The following is a 17,329-nucleotide window of genomic DNA, read 5'->3' as shown; positions in this document are numbered from 1 at the left end:
AGGACAGGAGTAGAGTTCAGGTAGTGTTTTGGTTTATTAGTGTTGTCACAGTGACAGGAACCCCTAGAGTAGGAAAAGGAAATCCTACTAGAACCTTCTTACTGTTCCCTCTCCCTGGGGCTCAGAGCTTCTAGGCTTTTCTCCTCCCCCTACTTCTAGGCCCTTCCTTGACCCTTGGCATACTAAGATGTGGCCAGGAATCAGAAACCGATCCCTTTTTCCAGCACTAGCTGTGCTGCATTCATGGAAAGTGGGGAGCTATACACAGGTATCCAACTTGGTTACCAAGATTACCAATTCCCACAGGGCTGGATATCCACCGTCTGGTAAACCTGTGGCACTTCACTGCCCCAGGGTGGTTGGCCATCTCTGGATTTTTTTTCCTAATGTGGCAACTGCCACCACTCAGGATGGCATGTCTGGTATGGCCCCCATGAGTTCTGTGAGCCAACAGGGCTTCCTCCTCAGAACAGTGCCCGGGCAATCTTCCTCCCTGTGGCCTTGATCCGGGGAAAGGAACCCCCTCCTCCCTCACTTGGGGGAGTTCCTGAGGCAGAGGGGCCACTGGCGAGGCCCAGTGTAGCAGTAGAGGGCCTTCGCCGCTGCCGCAGGAGGAAGTCGTGTGAAGCTCCATCCATAGCATAAAAGACGTTAGCCGAGGCGGGGATGGTCAGCTCTGTAGGTTCAGAAGGGGGGGGATCACGCACATACACAACTGTTCCCTGTACAGCCACCCGGATGTGGGTGCACTCCCACTGGTAGGCCCTCCCCTCCTCCCCAGTGTGTCTTCCCTTACGGCCTCTGACCTCGCTCCCCTGGTAGCAGCTGCACTAGTTCATACTCTGAAGCCACCGCAGAATCACGATTATTTTTCTTCAGGACACGGCTGATGACACTTGGAGCCTTGTCCTGGCTTGTCACCTGACAGGACAAAAGACCAAAAGGGCAATAAATTGACTATGATGACCTCCGCTTTCCATCCTTTCAACCCCAGCCACTGGTCCCAACCAGAAAAGGCTACTCATGTCCAACACCTTAGAGTGAACAGGGAAGCCCAACGTGGTAGCTCCCTGTGCTCTACTGGCCAGCTGTTCCCTGTGGGGAAACTGCTGTTGGTTCAGAAAATCTAATATGACTACCACAAGTTCAAAGTGCAGCAGCTAATGCAAAGTGACCTTCAAAATAAAACACGGCTGCTACAACGAAAGGTCGGGATTAAAACAAATCATCCTCCCATTTCAAAGGCTGTTCCCCAACAACTACAGTCCCACAGGGTACCATCCTTCACCCCACCTCCCAGCCCACAGCTCCTCACCAAGATGCTCTTGTAGACACTGCCGTCTTCCCCCAGCTCCATCTGTACTCGGATGATTCGGCAATCAGAGGACCCTGGCCCGGACCCCCCTCCCCCACATCCAGCCCCACTGGAGGCTGCTTCTGCACCCCCACTGAGCGGAGAGCCACAGGAGGCTGAGCGGCGGTGACCCCGAGAAGGTCTTGGGGAGGAAGCTGGGGGGGAGAGGTGGCTGGGGTCGGCGGGACTTTGCAGGGACGGAGTGCTTTCCAGGGCGGAGTCCAGAGATGAGACAGATGGCCACTTCATGTGCTGGGGACAAACAACATGAGGGAACTGGTGTGAAGGCAGGGAGGTCAAGGAAGAAACATCCATAAAGTCAGGGTCACTGTTGAGGTCAGCAGTCAGGAGCAGAGCTCACCTGGGCCAGCCGCGTCAGCAGTGGAGCAGGGGTTCCCGGCTCCTCATCTCCCCCTACACTGGGCCGGTCCCAGGAGACTATGTGGGTGGGGCCCCCAACAGAACCCAGAACCCTGGAGTGGCAGATTGGGAGGGTCAGAAGAGGAAGAGCAAGTCCCCAAGAGACTGCCCTCCAACCCTGACTCCCTCACTCTGTCCACTGCGAGATGACCAGCGTTGGCCGAAGCACCCGCGGGGCAGGAGGGTCACTGGTACCAGGTGGCTCCACCTCACAGGACACACGATGGCTGGAGAGGGGGGCAATGGGCAGAGGTCAGAATGTGACACACTGATCCCCACACTCAGTCCAGGCCCTGAAGTCCCTGCCTCACCCAGCCAGTCACCTCTGGGCCTCTGTCAGTGGCCGGAGTTCCTGTAGCCACTGCTGGATGTCGGGATCGGGTCGGAGGTCATAGCCACGACATTCATTTTGGAGCCGCTGCAGCTCAGAAAGGACAGCAAACTCCTAGGAAGGAACCCACAGACTGCAGGAGGCACAACTCAGGGACTCCCGACTCTGCCCTCCCTCTTCCCTTCCTAGGACATGGCCAGGGATGTCCAGCATCCAGCCCATGCACTCCCCTCACCTTCCTCCGCTTGTCAAAATTGATGTATCCATTCTGCAAGGAGAAAGGGGATGGGGTAAGCGTCCCAACCCTGCCATAGAGAGAATATCCCCTCTCCCAAACACCCACACATCCACATCCAATTCACACTTCACTCGGCCTCTCTGACTCCTCCGGCCCTCCCCCTGGCCCCATCCATCATGCCCTAAGCATGCTACCTTCCCCTTTAAACTACACATCACAGGTAGAAATTGTGTCCACTTCACAGATGAGAACATCAGAACTCAGAAAAGATAAGGAACTTGCCCAAGATCCCAGTATTTGTTTATTTAGCAAACTATCTACATATGCTCACACCTCAGGCATGTTCTAAGCACTCACCAAATGTTAATTCATTTAACTCTCATGGGATAGCAAGTTCATGTAGACACTGCCACTAGTTTCCCATTTACAGACCACTAAGGCACAAAGAAGTTAAATAAACTGGTCAAAGTAACAGTCTTGTCAATCAGTGCTTATGCCTTGCAGCCCCTTCTGGAAGGTGTGCCTGACCCTGAGGCCCACTTGTTCCATCACTGCAAACCGCGCATGAGCGCTTGTGTGCATGCGCGCGCGCGCACACACACACACACACACACACACACACACACACACTGACCTCCAGCTCATCCTTGGAGGCTGCATCCAGCATCACAAGGTCCTTCAAGAAGGTGCCAAGGTATGGGACTACACCCTGAGGTTAGAGGTGAGAGTCAGTCACCCCCACCACTGATCCGAGGGCTCCCCATCCCTCCGTACTTCCCTATCCCGCTGCCTGAGAGAACAAGTTTAATTCTCCTCACCCAGATGTGCCTCCCCTTCGCATCCAACAGACTGCTTCCACTCCTCTACATCCCTTACTCCTTTACAGCCATCCTCCATTTGTTGCCACTCACCCCACCCCGGAAGCCAGACCTCGGGCCCTTCTTGGAATTCGGCTCTAGAGAGGGTTGCAGCTTCACCTCCTGGTGGTAACAAAACATAAAGATATGGGGGTGGGAGGGAGGAGCAGGGAGGGCTGGCAATGCCAGGGAATAGGGCCTCACCTGCAGGAGTAGCTCCCGGCTCTGGGAATAATTATCCTCCTCGGAGAAAATCTGGCAGAGGCTGGAGAAGACTCTGAGGCTGTCCCTGGGGGGGTGGCAGCAGCCTTGAGGATGGGCCTGACTCAGTTCTCCCCTTCCCCACCCTCAACCCAGCCCAGTGCCCCATCCTCCCCACCTGGTTGTTTCCCCCCAGGCTGCCCGAAGCCTGTGAATGGGGCTGGATTGCAGGGCCGACACAACAGCATAAACTGAAGAGAAGTTTCGGAGCAGGCGGCACTCCTGTGGGGGTCACAGAGGGAGGCTGCTGCTGTGGGACCTCTTTCCACACCACAGTCCCCAACAGGGCCGATCCTATCTCTTACTTGTGCCACGCGGATCCACTTCTCCAGGAGCCGGGCCCTCTGAGGGGGACGAAGTGGCCGGACGGTCACCTCCCCAGGCCGTTCTCCAGTTGAGGTAGCCCCCAGAACCGAGCTGACCACTGCCCCTGCCACCTTGTTGAACTGAGTGACAGTAGCCCGGACAGATGGGCAGAGGTGGGAATGTCCTGGCCGGTCTCTGTGACCCCACAGGCCCCCCAGACACTGGGAGGGGACCAGATTGAGAAACAGCTCCTGCAGGGCAGAGGTCAGAGGTTAAATTTCATAATCAAGTGAGGTCAGCCTTCCAATATCAGGGGTGTGAGGATCTCAAGTGGCCAAGGATCCAGAGGGACACAGGGTTTGAAGGGCAACAACCAAGGGGAAATGGGGAAAGGTCAAAACTGGGTGGACAGAGGAGACTGGGAGCTGGATCAGGAAGGACTGGAAGCAAGGTAAGGATCTGGAGTCAGGGACAGGTTAGTAGGGGGGAAGGGGGCATAGGGGCCAAAGGTCAGGGTCTCACCGCATCTAGCAGGGTCAGCTGTTCGGCCAAGTGGTCAGCGAGGAACACCAGGACATCCGTGGGGTCAGCAGGGGGATCGCCGGGGAGGGCCAGGGGCTTAGGAAGTTCAGGGGTCTGGGAGTCCACCCGGGACCGGAGGTTGCGGATGAGGTCAGCGCTGTCCCCCCCAACACCCTCCCCAGCTGCATACCCTGTCCGAAGCAAGAAACTCTCAAGCCGGTCAAGCTGACCCTTGACCTCAGAGCCAAAATCCTCAGGGTGAGAGGCCAGCCAGGTTGACAGTACAGAGATGGCTACCCTGGGAGAAGGCGAATCAGCCAGGGGTCAGATGACAGGCTGCAGCTTGGGCATAGGGAACCGAGAGGTTAAGGACCAGGGGTCACTCACCCTTTTGTCCTCTCTAGTTCATCAGTAGGATGAGATTCAAGGGCTTCCAGCCTGAGGAGGGGAAGAGGTTCTATCTGTCCGTTTTTTCCAAACTCCCAGTGGCTTTGACTATTTTGGTGACTATTCTGGCTTTAGAAAGTCCAGACACCTCCATGACCCTTGGTCTCTTATGACCCTGACCTGTCAGCCACAAGCCCTAGTAGGGCAGGTGTAGAGGTGAAGGCCCGGTGGGTGGCCAGGAAGGCTGCTGTGAAGGTCACGTCAGCCCCTGATGTCCGGGCATCCAGCAGGTGTCTGACAAGGGCCTCCAGTGTGCCAGCTCGCAGCCTCCGGGAGGAACGCGGGGGAGGCCTCGGGGCCTGGGGAAGACAGAGGGCCCTTTTTCAACTCTGCCTATAGGTCTCTGGGGGAAAAAATCCCAGACCTAAGAGAAGATCTAGGCTCATTGTATTAAAACTCAGAGAGCAGAAGACTTGACCTAAGTCACACAGCAGAGTCCAGTCTCCAGACCTCTAACCTAGCACTCCAGCCAGAAAGTTGGTCAGAGGGAGGGGAACTGGGAGGCGAGAAGTCAAAGTTATGATCTCACCAAGGGATCAAGAGGCTGATACTGGCGACTTGTGACAGTAAAGATGGCACCATCCTCCTCCTCGTCCCAGACAGACACAGGGACCTGGAGGAGCAAGGCAGAGTAGGTCAGAAAGTTCCACACCCCAACTGCCCAACCCTTACTCCCAGGCCCAACTCCTCCCTCGGTACCCCTCACCTGTTGCGGAGGGAGGCAGTACCAGCGAGTACGAGGGGTGGGGGGGGCTGGTGACCCCAGGTCTCCCCCACTGGGGCCCAGACAGCCCCCCCCCAGCCGTCTTAGGGCCCGGTGGAGTCTAGGAAGTAGTAGTGGGGGGTTGGATGGAATGCAGAAACCCTGATTCTGGAGACTGCTGTAGCCCCTTCCCCCCAGAGCTGAACCCCAGAACAGAAGAGGATCAAGGCGCAAAGTGTAGAGAGGGAAAAGAGAGAAAGGTAGAAAGCCTGAGGCAGAGACCTTGAGAAGCTGAAACCTGTCACAGGCACAGCCGCATGCTCCGCCCTCCCCCGCAGGAACTGGCCAAGCCCAAAGAGTTAGTCCTTCCCCTTAGCCCCCTTTCCCCGGGTCCCTCAGCCCTGGAGACCCCCCTCAAGGTGGCGGCTCAAATCCTAATACAGGAAGGAGAAGGGGAAGTGGGTTGATGGGGGGGCGTAGACTCAGGGAGTCATGTGACCCAGCCCCTCCCCCAACCGATCCCGAAAAACCAGACCTGCTAGTCACCCAGCCCTCACCCAGACTCTGGACCCAAGAGTCCAAAGCCTCGGGACCCCAAATCCAACTTCTGGCCCTTCCCGAGGCCCCAATCCCAGCCACCGCCATTAGTTCCATAGAAAAGCAGGTGACCACCCGCCAATCGGCCTGGGATGGTCCGTCCCTTCAAGGTCCGAGAACCTTGGCTTCCCGCCTCCACCCAGCGCGAGGCTGGTGGGGGGAGGGGTCACGAAATCGAAGGGTTCCTTCCCCAATCCTGGATTCAGAGGAGCGGGTTACTGTGGAAACAAACCCCTCCCAGGCAAACAAAAATAAGGAGGGAGGCAGGGACCTAGACAAAATGCCCAGAGACAAGCACACGCGGGCATAGGTGGAGCGGGCCAGAGACCCGCAGGAGAGCCAGCCAACGCTCCTGGCAGAAACCGGGCAGGTTCCTGCGGGCAGGTCCTGAGTCACACTGCCACAGAGAACCACAGAAACGCCGGGACTCCCCGCAGCGGGGAGACAGGCAGACACCAGCAAGGGGCACGGAAGTAGCTGAGGCAGGGAGGAAGAGATGAAGGGACACAGAGACACGAAGAGAAAGGTGGAGAGTCTCTGAAATATACACGCCCAACCTCCCACCACCCGCATCTCACCTCGTCTTCTTCTTCCTCCTCCTCCTCCTCCTCCTCCTGCCCCCCGCCCACGCCCCGGCCACCTGGGCCCCCACCCTCTTCGGGGTCTCGGCTCCGGAAGCTGCTCAGCACGACTCCCCCGGAGGGGCTCGTGTCCCAAAGCAGCCGCAGGGGCCGCCGGAGCATGGCCGAGTGAAGGAATCAGCGGGGTCGGGCCATGGGGGCGCCTGGGGAGAGACAGGAGGGGGAGGCAGGTGGAGAGTCAGGTGGGCGCGGGGAAGCCGGGAGGGGAGGTACGCGGGTGGGTTCTATGTTTTACTAGATGGGAGTCCTGCAGGGAGGCTGGGCGGGGGGCAACACAGGGGTGGAATTGGGGGGGGGCTGGTGCATTTTGAGGATGGGGGTCACGAGTACGGGAACGGGCAGGGTCACTGGGTGCGCTGGCTCTGACCTGCTCTGGATGGGTGGGGGCAGCGCGGGTCCCGGGCCGCTGTTCCCGTCTGTCTCCAGCCCCCGATCAAGTTCCTGGACTGAGTCCCTCCCCGGCTTTTCCGCACCCCCTTGTACCCCCCCTCGCCAGACTCCCGGGCCCTCCCGCCCTTTCCGCTCCCCCCAACGTCCGCCCGCTCCGAGAGCAGGAGCCAAAAAGGGAAGGAAGTGAGGACAGGAGACAGGGCTGCGGACTAGGGGAGCGTTGGACACCAGAGGTCAGGACCCAGAGGCCCGGGTCCCGAGCAACGCTGTCCTTGGGTCCCACTGACTCGGGGATCCTGGAATTCAATTCGCCCCGCACTGAATTGGGATAAAGATTCCAGTCTCCAGCCCCCGGGGAAGGGCAAGAGCAGTATTTGACATCCTCCTCTCCCGACACAACGACGAGGCTAAAACTCCCGCGGGAAGTGTTTTAGGCTGGGACGGACCTAGTTACTCCAGCCCGCGGGGTTACTCTCCCACCCGCACTCACGCGTATAGCAGGCCGAAATCCACTCCGGCTTTTCCGAGAAGCCCTCGGCTTCCGCCCGCTTGAAAGGGGGCGGGGCAGGAAGCTGCCACTTCCGGTTCCACACGCCGCTCCGGGGTTTCCGAGGCTGGGATCTCTGCTCCCTTACGGTCACCCCCGGAGGGCCCGAGGCTTGAGGGCATCCTGCCTGCCTTTAGCGGCGCCTGACCCCAAAGTGTTTCGAAAGGGGATTGGGTATCGCAAAGGCGTTTGAGAGGTCCGGGTCACGAAGGAATCACTGGTGATTGGAAGTCATTGTGCTTGGAAAGGGGATCCCTGGAGTAGAATGGAAACATCCCCGTTGGAAGCACTCGAGCAACTTTATTTCCCACAAGATTAGACCCGCTCCCCGCGTCTGTTTTGCCGACCATTCAACCCCCCTGAGGTCCCTAAGCCGAGGCGACCGCTTCCTTCCTCCAATAGTTACTTGCTCCAACACCTGATTTTGAATACTTAGGACGCCAAAAGACTCCAATTTCTTATATTGAGCGTCCTCCAGTGGGCGCCAGGCCCTTTGCCTGCGCGGAGGACACAGCAGTGGACAGACAGGCTCATCCTGGCCTTGGAGAGGTCCGACAGTCCGGGCGGGGAGACAGGCATTTAACAACGACTCGAACGATTACTTAAATACAACCGTGGCGAACCGCACAAGAGGGACACGCGGCGGTCTGAGGGAATAACGAGGTTGACCTGGTCTGGAGCCCGGGGAGGGCGAGGGTGGACCAGGCCGAGGGAACAGAGCTCTGGGACCCAGGGAGGATAGGAGGCCATTGGAGGAAAGGATCAGCCGCCGGTGGGACAAGCATTGAGAGGAGGGCTGGAGAGCACCAGGTGGGCTTGAAGAGGGATGCATAGGCCAGGACAAGAAGAATGGATCTGGCCTCTAGAGCACCGGGTCCTATTCCAGAGGTCCCTGAGACTATTTCAGGGGGGTATTTAAACTATTTTCATAACAATACTAAACTATTATTTGCCTCTTCGCTCTCATTCTCTAAAAAATGTAGAGTTTTCCTGAAGCTACATGGTGTGTAGTGACATTGTCCTCACAGCTAATGGAAGTGTGCTTGTGTACTCCTGTGTATTAAATTGTTCTCAATTTTAAGTTCTAATACAATAAATGTCTATAGTTTATAACCCACACAAGAAAAGCTCTATAGAGTCCTTGATAATTTTTAAAAGGTCCTAAGACCAAAAATTTTGAGAACCGCTGCTCTAGAGCTCTAAGAAGGTGAATACCGTGGATTTGTGTCTTTTAAGAAAACATTCTGGCTGCTCAGTGGAAAGAGACTGAAGGGATCAGGGTGTACAATTTGGGAGAGTTACTACAATAGCTCAGACCAGAGATGATCGTGGCTTCCCCAGGATGGTGGCGAGTGGCCTCACTGTGTTTTCTGGAAGAGAAGTGAAAAGGAGGTGAGGAATTCAGGAATTTAGAAAGCAGGGTGAAGTGTTTATGGTCAATCCAGAGACAGATTAACATCACAGGCACAGACAGTGGCAGAAGAAAGAGGCTAACACTTTCTGTATGTTTTCTGCCTGGGGGATGCTGTGCCAAGGGGTTTTGCTCCTGCATCTTTCAAAGGAGATGCACTATCTCTAATCATACCAACAGCCCTCCGAGCCTGTGCTGTCCAGTAGGGAATCCACCACCCACTTGTGTCTGTTGAGCATTTGAAATGTGGCTACTCCAAATTGAGGTGTGCTGACAGTTTAAAATAAATCCCTGCTTTTGAAGACTTAGGATAGAAAAAACACTGTAATTTCTTATACTGAGTACATGTCGAAGTGATAATAGTAAGGATATATTAGGTATCTTTTTACCTTTTTAATGCAGCCACTAGAGTATGTACTTAAATTTACTTCTGTGGCTTGCATGATATTTCTGTAGGACAATGCTGCCTAAGTAACTTACTGTTTAATTTTTTTACTTAATTTTTTTTGAAGGTACTGGGGATTGAACCCAGGACCTTGTGCATGCCAAGCACAAGCTCTACCACTGATCTATACCCACACCCCCATCCCCAATTTTTTATCCCTACATCCAAGAAAGCTGAGGTGTAGCATGTTCAAGGTGGCCAGATTTAACAGAGGTTTGTGTGAATTCCAAGTCTGGTTTCTACCCACCAGGCCAGCAGCCTCCCTCGTGGGGGAGGAGTTGGCAGGAAGGGTTAAATGAGAAGGGAAAGATAAAGGAAGGTGGAGTGTTGTTACCTTCTCTGTTGAATCCTTGGAGGTGGCCTGGTAGGCAGCTGTGGAGAGAGATGGAGAAAGGATGGGATGGGGGAGTATTAGGGCAGAGGAATGGGGGTGAAGCTTCTGGGAGTAGGCAGAGAATGTCTGCCAGTCAAGGGTCCCAGTCTAGGTGGGGTTCACACTCACCAGCCCAGCCCAGCGCCTTGACGAGCCCGAGGATGAGAAAGGCAGACAGGAAGAGGCCTACGCCATCCTCCAGAGAGGGCCCAGAGAGACCTGGCAAGGAGAAGCTGTAAGAGTGAGTCTTACATTCCCAGGCACCAGACCCCAGCTTCTCCATCCTCCCAGCTCTTACCTGCCACCTGCAGGGTGACCTCGGCGCTGCGCCCCAAGGCTGGCAGGCTAGGGTGGTGGACACGACAGGCATAGCGTGCCCCATGCTGCCTGGTGGTGACTGGGGGTGGCTGCAGGTGTGCAGAGAGACTGACAGAGCCATCTGAGTGGTAGCGCAGGGCGGACAGCCACCTCTGCCCCTCGGCCTTCTGAAAGCTGCCCTCTGGACCTCCCCGGAGCTCCCACTCCACCTTCAGGCTGTCAGAGGGGTAGAAGTGGGACACCAGGCAAAGCAACTCTGGGGGTGCCTCCCCAGGGGCGGCCCATACAAGAGGTGCTGGTGTCAGGGACACCGTGGGGGGCTCTGAGGAGAGAGTGAGAAAGGAACATGGGGGAATCAGTCTACATTGCCCTGCCTCGGAGACCCTCAGTGGGCCCTCTGGCTCCCCCAAAACTGAGAGGGGTTTGGGTTTTTTCTTCCAGGATGGGGAGCCCACCAACTGCCCATTGGTGTTTCACAGGAATCCCTGTGCCAAGGCCCCTATTCTCAGGGACCCCTATTCCCTCAGATTTGGGAATGTTCATCCCAAAGCCCCTCTGACACCCAGGGACCCAAGTCTGTCTCGCTCTACTCACCCAGCACCCTTTTCTCCACCATCCCTCCCCTTGTCATGGTGTCCCCATAACCCCAATGACCACCCTCTACCCATGGGGTCCCCTATCCCCTCACTCACTCTGCACAGCAAGCTCCAGGGTGATCTGCCCTTGCAGGTATGGCAGGTGTACAATGGCCAGATAGGTGCCCTCCTGGAAGGGCCGCACTGCAGGCAGCCAGAAGGTTCCATTTCCGGTCCATGGACCTAAGGGCTCCTCATCATCCCAAGCAGCAAATGCCACCGCTCCCTCTTGGGCAACTGGCATTTGCACATTCAGCCCAGGAGTTGCAGCCAGCAGCAGGTGCCCCTTACCCTGGTGTTGCCGTCGCCACTCCAGCCCAAAGGGAGGGGGACCTGGGGCCAGACATGTAGCAGCCTTGGGGGTGGGGGACATGTAAGCAAAGCTCAAGTCCAGCAGGGCATCTTCTCCCAGTCGGATGCGAGGGATGGGGGTGTGAGTGAGGACAGTCAGCACAGCTAGGGAGCATGGGGAGAGGAGGGAGTGGAGGGGCATGCGGGAGAGAAAGAAGGAAAAAGCAGAGACATGGAGTTATGGGGGGATTCAACTCCAATTTACCACCCCACCTTCTTCCACCATCTCCCAGCCCTCCCTGCAAATCCCCTTTGCCTGAGACTGGGTGGCACCCGGTATGACTGAGAGTGAGCAGAGAGGTCTAGAGGCGAACAAGAGCAGTGAATGGGGATGGCCATTGAAGGCTGCTCTGAACACACAGCCCGCTCAAGCTCTGAGGACAGCGGGATCTGAGTGTGCTTCTGACTCAACCTGAACCAGTCCAGTCTCCATGCTCCACCCTTGGAGAGCCAGGCCTTTAGTTTGCTGATGAAGACTCAGGACTGTCAACCCTGTGGTGCTATAAAGAGTATTTACCGACTCTGGAGGGTTCTGGTTTTTGCCTAAACCTGAACACAGACTGCTGTGATCTACTGAGGCAGTATATGCAGTAAGTACCTGGAGCCTTGTGGCTCCGTTAAATAAATAAACAAACAAACAGACACACAAACCTAATTATCTCCCCACAAAAAAAAAGAGGGAAAAAGAAAAAGACAGGCAGCCTCTGCCCTCAAATTGTGTACAGTCTAATAAGGCAGATAGATGATCAAACTGCAAAATAAAATGTGCCATGTGCTATCCCCATCAGGCCCTACTTCTGTGTCCCAAATAGATCTTACGTCTGTTTCCAACTCAAGTTCTCATCAATATACACCTGGACAATGACAACAGCCTCCTCTCAGGTCTCCCTATCCTCAGCCTCTCTCGCCCCTTCATTTCTTCCTCCACCCCGTAACCAAATAATGTGGCTACAAGTCTGATCCAGTCACTTGCCTATTTAAAAATATCAGCTACCTAAGAGGCCAGCAACTAAAGGCACAGGCTAAAGCTAGATGGCTTGGGTTCAATTCTGAGCCCTGCTTCTTACAAGTTGCACGGCCCTGGGCAAGTCACCTAACTGCTCTGTGTCTCATATTTCTTCATCTGTGACATGGGGATAATATCAGTACCTAGTTCTTACGGTTGTTGAGAGGAATAAATAAGATTATGCCTATAAAGTGCTTAGAACAGGACCTGGCATACAGAAAATGCTTAGCTGTTACTATTTTCATTACTGTCATCATCATCAACTTGGGAAAATGACTTTATCTATATTTTACCCATTAGTCCAATGATCTGATCCTTGCCTACCTTTTGTAAAAATCTAGTAAAATAGCAGGCTTCTGGGGAAATGGCGCATGCACACACATACACACACACATACACACACACACACACAAAACTTCTGATGGTTCACTATCACTTATAAACCTCAGCTTTCAGGGTACTTGATAATCCAGTCAGAACCCACCTTTCCAGACTTCTCTTGCATCCTAAGAACCAGCCACATAGAATCCCTGTCTTATGACCAGTAGAAACTCTAATCATTGGTCTTTGCTTTGTTCATAAAGTTCCTTCAGTTTACAAGGCCCCTCCCCATTTTCTCCAACATGTAAATATTCCATGTCCCTCAAGATCTGTTCCACTGCCAGAGATGTCTGCGTCTTCAAGGCAGAAGTAATCTTTTTTCTCTTGTGATTATTTTTATGTAAATTTAAATCCTAGCTTCTTAGGCCTACAAGGTTAAACTTCTCTGAACCTCATGGGATTGTTTTTGTTCAATAGAGTGAAAAAAGTAAGCAAACTCACTTAGCGTATTCAAATCCAAAAACATACTTTTGAAGTGTTAAAATCAATCTGTAGGATTAATAAACAAAATCCAAAGACTTTACAGTTCAATCCTTAAGCTAGCCCTTTAATATGGGTTATTAAAGCAATTTGAGATTTGCATCCCACAAACGGACTCTGTGAAAATACAAATATAAACACAACAGGGCCAGAACAATAAGGACATTTCTACCTTTTTTGTAGTTTGTACTATATAGGTTTTTGCTTTTCTGTTAAAAAGTGAATGGTAACAACTATTATAAAGTACTAGTGGAAAAATTCAAACCCAAATCTAATCAAGCATCTAGATCTAACTGCCAATTAATAGGAACTATGGAGAGAAAAGGAACAAGGGAAATGACATGATGAGGAAACAATTCACCAAATACTGAAAGTGGGAACTTCTACAGAACAAATGACAAATCAATAGCATTTAAAAGGGTGGGGCAATTACAAAGAAAAGAGACTTAAGAGACAAAATTTTAAGGACTAAATATCTGTAGTTCTCCCTCCCCTCCTACCCTTTCAATTTGTATGTGGAAGCCTTGACCCACTGTATGACTGTATTTGGAGATAGTGACTGTGAGATGATAAAAGTTAAATGAGGTCATAAAGGTAGGGCCCTAATCTGATAGAGCTGGTGCCCTTATAGGAAGAGGAAAAAATACCAAGAGTTCACTCTCTCTCCTCTGTATCAGGACACAGCCAGAAGATGGCCATCTGTAACCACAGGGGAGGGTTCTCACCAGACACCAACCGTGCTAGCACCTTGATCTCAGACTTGATCTTTGACTTCTAGCCTCCAGAACTGTGAGAAAATAAATTCCTATTGTTTAAGCTACCCGGTCTATGATATTTTGTTCTGGCAGGCCGAGCAGATTCAACAACCAACTATAACACAGATTTCTTTTTGATCCTGATTCAAGCAAATCAACTGTAAAAGAACATCATTGAGCCAACTGGGAAATTTTTAATATGAGTCAGGAATTAAATGATATTAAGGAATTGTCTGTTTTGTTAGGTATGATAATGCTATTAAAGTGAGGGTTTTATTAGAGTAATTTTCTTTTAATGGACATACTGGGGATTGAACCCAGGACCTGATGCATGCTAAGGATGCACTCTACCACTGAGCTGTATCTTCCCCCCTCAAAGCCATTATTTAATAGAAATGCTTACTTAAGTACTTATGAGTAAAATAATATCATAGGATATACTTAAAAACACTTCCAAAAAAGACTAGAAGGTTGGGGGAAGATATGTGAAACAATTTGGTAAAATGTAATAACTATGCAAGTGGGTAACAGGCATATGGGGGGTTCAATTTACTATTCTCTACTTTAGCATGTCATTGAAATTTTCCACAACAATGTTTTAACAGAATGATGAGAATTAAATGCCATACACACAAAGTATATTAATAAAGTATATTTGTCAATAAACATTTTAGAGTATTTGATAACTAATTTGTTAAGAGATAATGTATAAATGTATATTAGCAAAGTTACCAATGATTTGCAACCCTGGAAAGAGTCCATTTTTAATTTTATATTAAAACAACAACTTTCATTTTTTTAAATCCCTAATCAAGCAGAAATGCTTGAAGAGAAAGACTGAGCACAGCAAGGAATTTTCACCCCCAGTGGTGGATGAGATACAATAGTTTTCCCACCTGGGCACTCCCATGGCTCCCTATCTGCACTTCTTTTATGGCCCAAGTTACTTTCCACTCTACAATTATCCATGACAGATCTGATGAGAACTTTCTTGAGGGTAGAATCTACATCAGATCACCTTTGTGGCCCTTAAAAATACCCAGGGCCACCCCAGAGATTTTGATTTAATTCACCTGGAGTAGGACTTAGGCTTCAGTATATTTTAGAAACTTCCAAAAAGGATTCTTATTTGCAGCCTGGACTGAGAACTACTGGGCCCTTATTTATTCTTGGTGCTAATTTAAGTTATGCAGTCAGCGAATAAATTAACAAAGTACCTCCCTTGATAGTCACAACAAAGGAAAGGCAGATGGGAAATACTGTCCACATTTTACAGCTGGAAAAGTAGACTCAGAGAGAAAATGACATTCTCACCCCCACCTCATGAAGCCAGGAAATATTCCTGCCTACTAGAGAGAGCTACTGTCCCCACAAGCAGCAGTTTACCTCTGCCCCTGCCCAGGGCGAGGTCTGGTGACTAAGAATGGAAATGTTAGCAGAGGTGAGGGCTACAGGGTGGTTGCTGATTCCTGTAGATGATTCTCAATGAGGAGAGTGGCAGGGAGAAGGTACCGGGGGAAGGGAAGGTGTAGGGCTGGGCTGGGGTTGACCAGGAGGTCAGGCTGTATTTTTTCCATAAAATCACACAAGGCTGAAGGAAACTGAAGACTCCATTCATATCCTACCCACCCTCCCGAGAAGAGTTCCTAGAAATCCCAAATCCCCGCAGATTTTCTTCATTCTTGCTTTATCCGTCCACTCCCTCCCTTCCTCTCTCCCTGCGTCCTAGCTAAGCAAAGTGCCTGACTCCCGGGCCTCAAACCGCATTGCACGATGCAGTTAATTGGTCCTTGCAGTGGGAACGTGGAAACCGTTAGGTCTCCCACCGCTTCCTTTCTACGCACGCACTCAAGGCCAGCATCTGGTGACGAGAGAGTCAGCGAATCCTCACTCGCTATAAGGAAGAGGCTGCAGGGTAGGTGAGCGCGCTTGAGCTCAAAAGCGTGAGCTTTGCAGGACCGGATGTGGGCACGTGTGGGGCTCGAAAACCCTGTTTTTAAACAGGGTAAGAATCGCAACTAGCAAGATATAGCAGGAAAGAAGAAGTTCCTCCTTCTGAGACCCTCCCAACACCGTTGCCTTGCAAGTTTCTTAAGGTCCAGTGTCCAGAACCCCTGCCTCTCTCCAAAGCTCCACCCCCGGAAAACCACGAAGCCCCGCCCCCAATAAACATTTTTAACAGGTCTGGGGCTAGGAGAAGCGGTTAGGGACAGGTTTTTTTTTTTTCTTTCTTTCTTTTTTGTATACAACTGTTAGAGATAGTTTAATTTTAGCTGAACCGCCTCGATTTACAAATAAGGAAACTGAGAGTTGACTGGGGAAATGACTAGCTCAATTCGGCACAGCGAGTCACCGGCTGATCTGGACCCCTATTATCTACCCATTTATCTACACTTCCCCTCTTAGATACCTGTAGCAATGGTTATGAGAGCAGGCTCAGGCTGAGGCTCGGACTCTCGTCGAAGGAGGCTGGAGAGGCTGAGGACCGGGCTGGATATGCTGACCATGAGCCAAGTCCCGTCCAGGGCCCGCGGGCAGCTCTGCTCCGGAGTCAAGACGCTGACCCAGTTTGCTGAGGCAGGGAACGGGACGTATCGGCTCATCTCGCAGCGTGGCGCGGGGGCGTCCCGGGGGTACCCCCTGAAGGCCGCCAGGAGGGCACCCGCAGGATCTGTGAGCGCAGAGAAGGGAGTTGCTGCTGTAGAGTCGCCACCAGGAAAGGGCCGGGGATGGCAGCGTCCAGGGAATTTCAGACGTACAGATTACCAGGTAGTGAGAGATTTAGCAGTAATCCAGTTTCATTTTACAGAGGGGGAAACTGAGGCCCGAGGTCACTGCGAGACTTAAAAAGGAGGGGGTCTCGGTGGAGACGACAGAGTTAGGAGCGAGTCGGGGGGACTCACCATGCACTTTCAGGTAGAGCTCTGGGTCGAGGTCTGGCCGGGGAAGTAGGCTCTCCGCGCCCTGGCGCAGCAGCAGTGCAGCGGGTTTCTTGGTTAGCTGGCCCCTGCCCGCATCCTCCACCAACCAACACTCTATCACCGCGGGTCCCGCCGAGACAGCGGTCCCCAAGCCTGGGGGAGAGGGGCGCAAGTAAGGGGACAAGCCCAATGTCAGGTGACCCAACCTCCCACTCTCCCGTCCCGACGTGCCAGGGTCACCTCTGCCATCCCTGGGCAAAGAGTCGCGGGGTTTGCTCACCCAAAGCCACAGCGAGGAGCAGGGACAGAGGCTTCATGGCGCCGCGATCTTCTCAGTGCCGAAGCCTTCTCTTCCCCCTTTCACTTTCACTTTCCTCCAAAGGCCAGCAGGAGGGGCGGAGGAAGTCCCAGCTCTGATTAGGTTACAACGCGTGGGAGGCAGGTGCTTCCCCCACTGGCTGGGCAGGGATCCCTGAACATCCTCTCCAGTTCTGGTCTGAAGACCTCGGCCTCGCCCTGCCCTCCTGGACCTCCCAGTAGCACAGAGTCCAGGAGCCTTCCCACACCCTAGGCTCCCCTTCCCGTGCCCTCTCCCCCAGAGTCCACCTCCCTGAGAACCATTACTACACCTTCCCCGAC

At 52.8% G+C, this 17,329-nt stretch overlaps 2 protein-coding genes across 2 annotated transcripts; both read right to left on the bottom strand.

Moving 5' to 3' along the window:
- Positions 1-10: 10 nt before the first annotated feature.
- Positions 11-7,434, bottom strand: RGL2 (ral guanine nucleotide dissociation stimulator like 2). Its single transcript, XM_072945242.1, has 18 exons — positions 7,045-7,434; positions 6,615-6,820; positions 5,266-5,349; positions 4,857-5,035; positions 4,677-4,727; positions 4,290-4,587; positions 3,767-4,018; positions 3,580-3,683; positions 3,405-3,489; positions 3,255-3,323; positions 2,978-3,052; positions 2,341-2,373; positions 2,098-2,219; positions 1,906-2,001; positions 1,716-1,827; positions 1,316-1,606; positions 807-921; positions 11-676 (listed from the first exon to the last, which is right to left on the bottom strand). Exons 2-18 carry the CDS (start codon positions 6,777-6,779, stop codon positions 465-467), a joined length of 2,343 nt encoding a protein of 780 aa, XP_072801343.1. The 5' UTR covers positions 6,780-6,820; positions 7,045-7,434; the 3' UTR covers positions 11-464.
- Positions 7,435-7,894: 460 nt separating this feature from the next.
- Positions 7,895-17,224, bottom strand: TAPBP (TAP binding protein). Its single transcript, XM_015237547.3, has 8 exons — positions 16,971-17,224; positions 16,673-16,843; positions 16,180-16,440; positions 10,854-11,252; positions 10,142-10,483; positions 9,973-10,062; positions 9,805-9,842; positions 7,895-8,984 (listed from the first exon to the last, which is right to left on the bottom strand). The coding sequence occupies exons 1-8, from the start codon at positions 17,005-17,007 to the stop codon at positions 8,973-8,975; spliced, it is 1,350 nt and encodes a 449-aa protein (XP_015093033.1). The 5' UTR covers positions 17,008-17,224; the 3' UTR covers positions 7,895-8,972.
- Positions 17,225-17,329: the final 105 nt, after the last annotated feature.

This window comes from Vicugna pacos, chromosome 20 (assembly GCF_048564905.1).
Source record: "Vicugna pacos chromosome 20, VicPac4, whole genome shotgun sequence".
In the NCBI taxonomy this organism is placed as follows: Eukaryota; Metazoa; Chordata; class Mammalia; order Artiodactyla; family Camelidae; genus Vicugna; species Vicugna pacos.
Note: the sequence above shows the minus strand (reverse complement) of the source record. Positions and strands in the feature narration are given on the sequence as shown.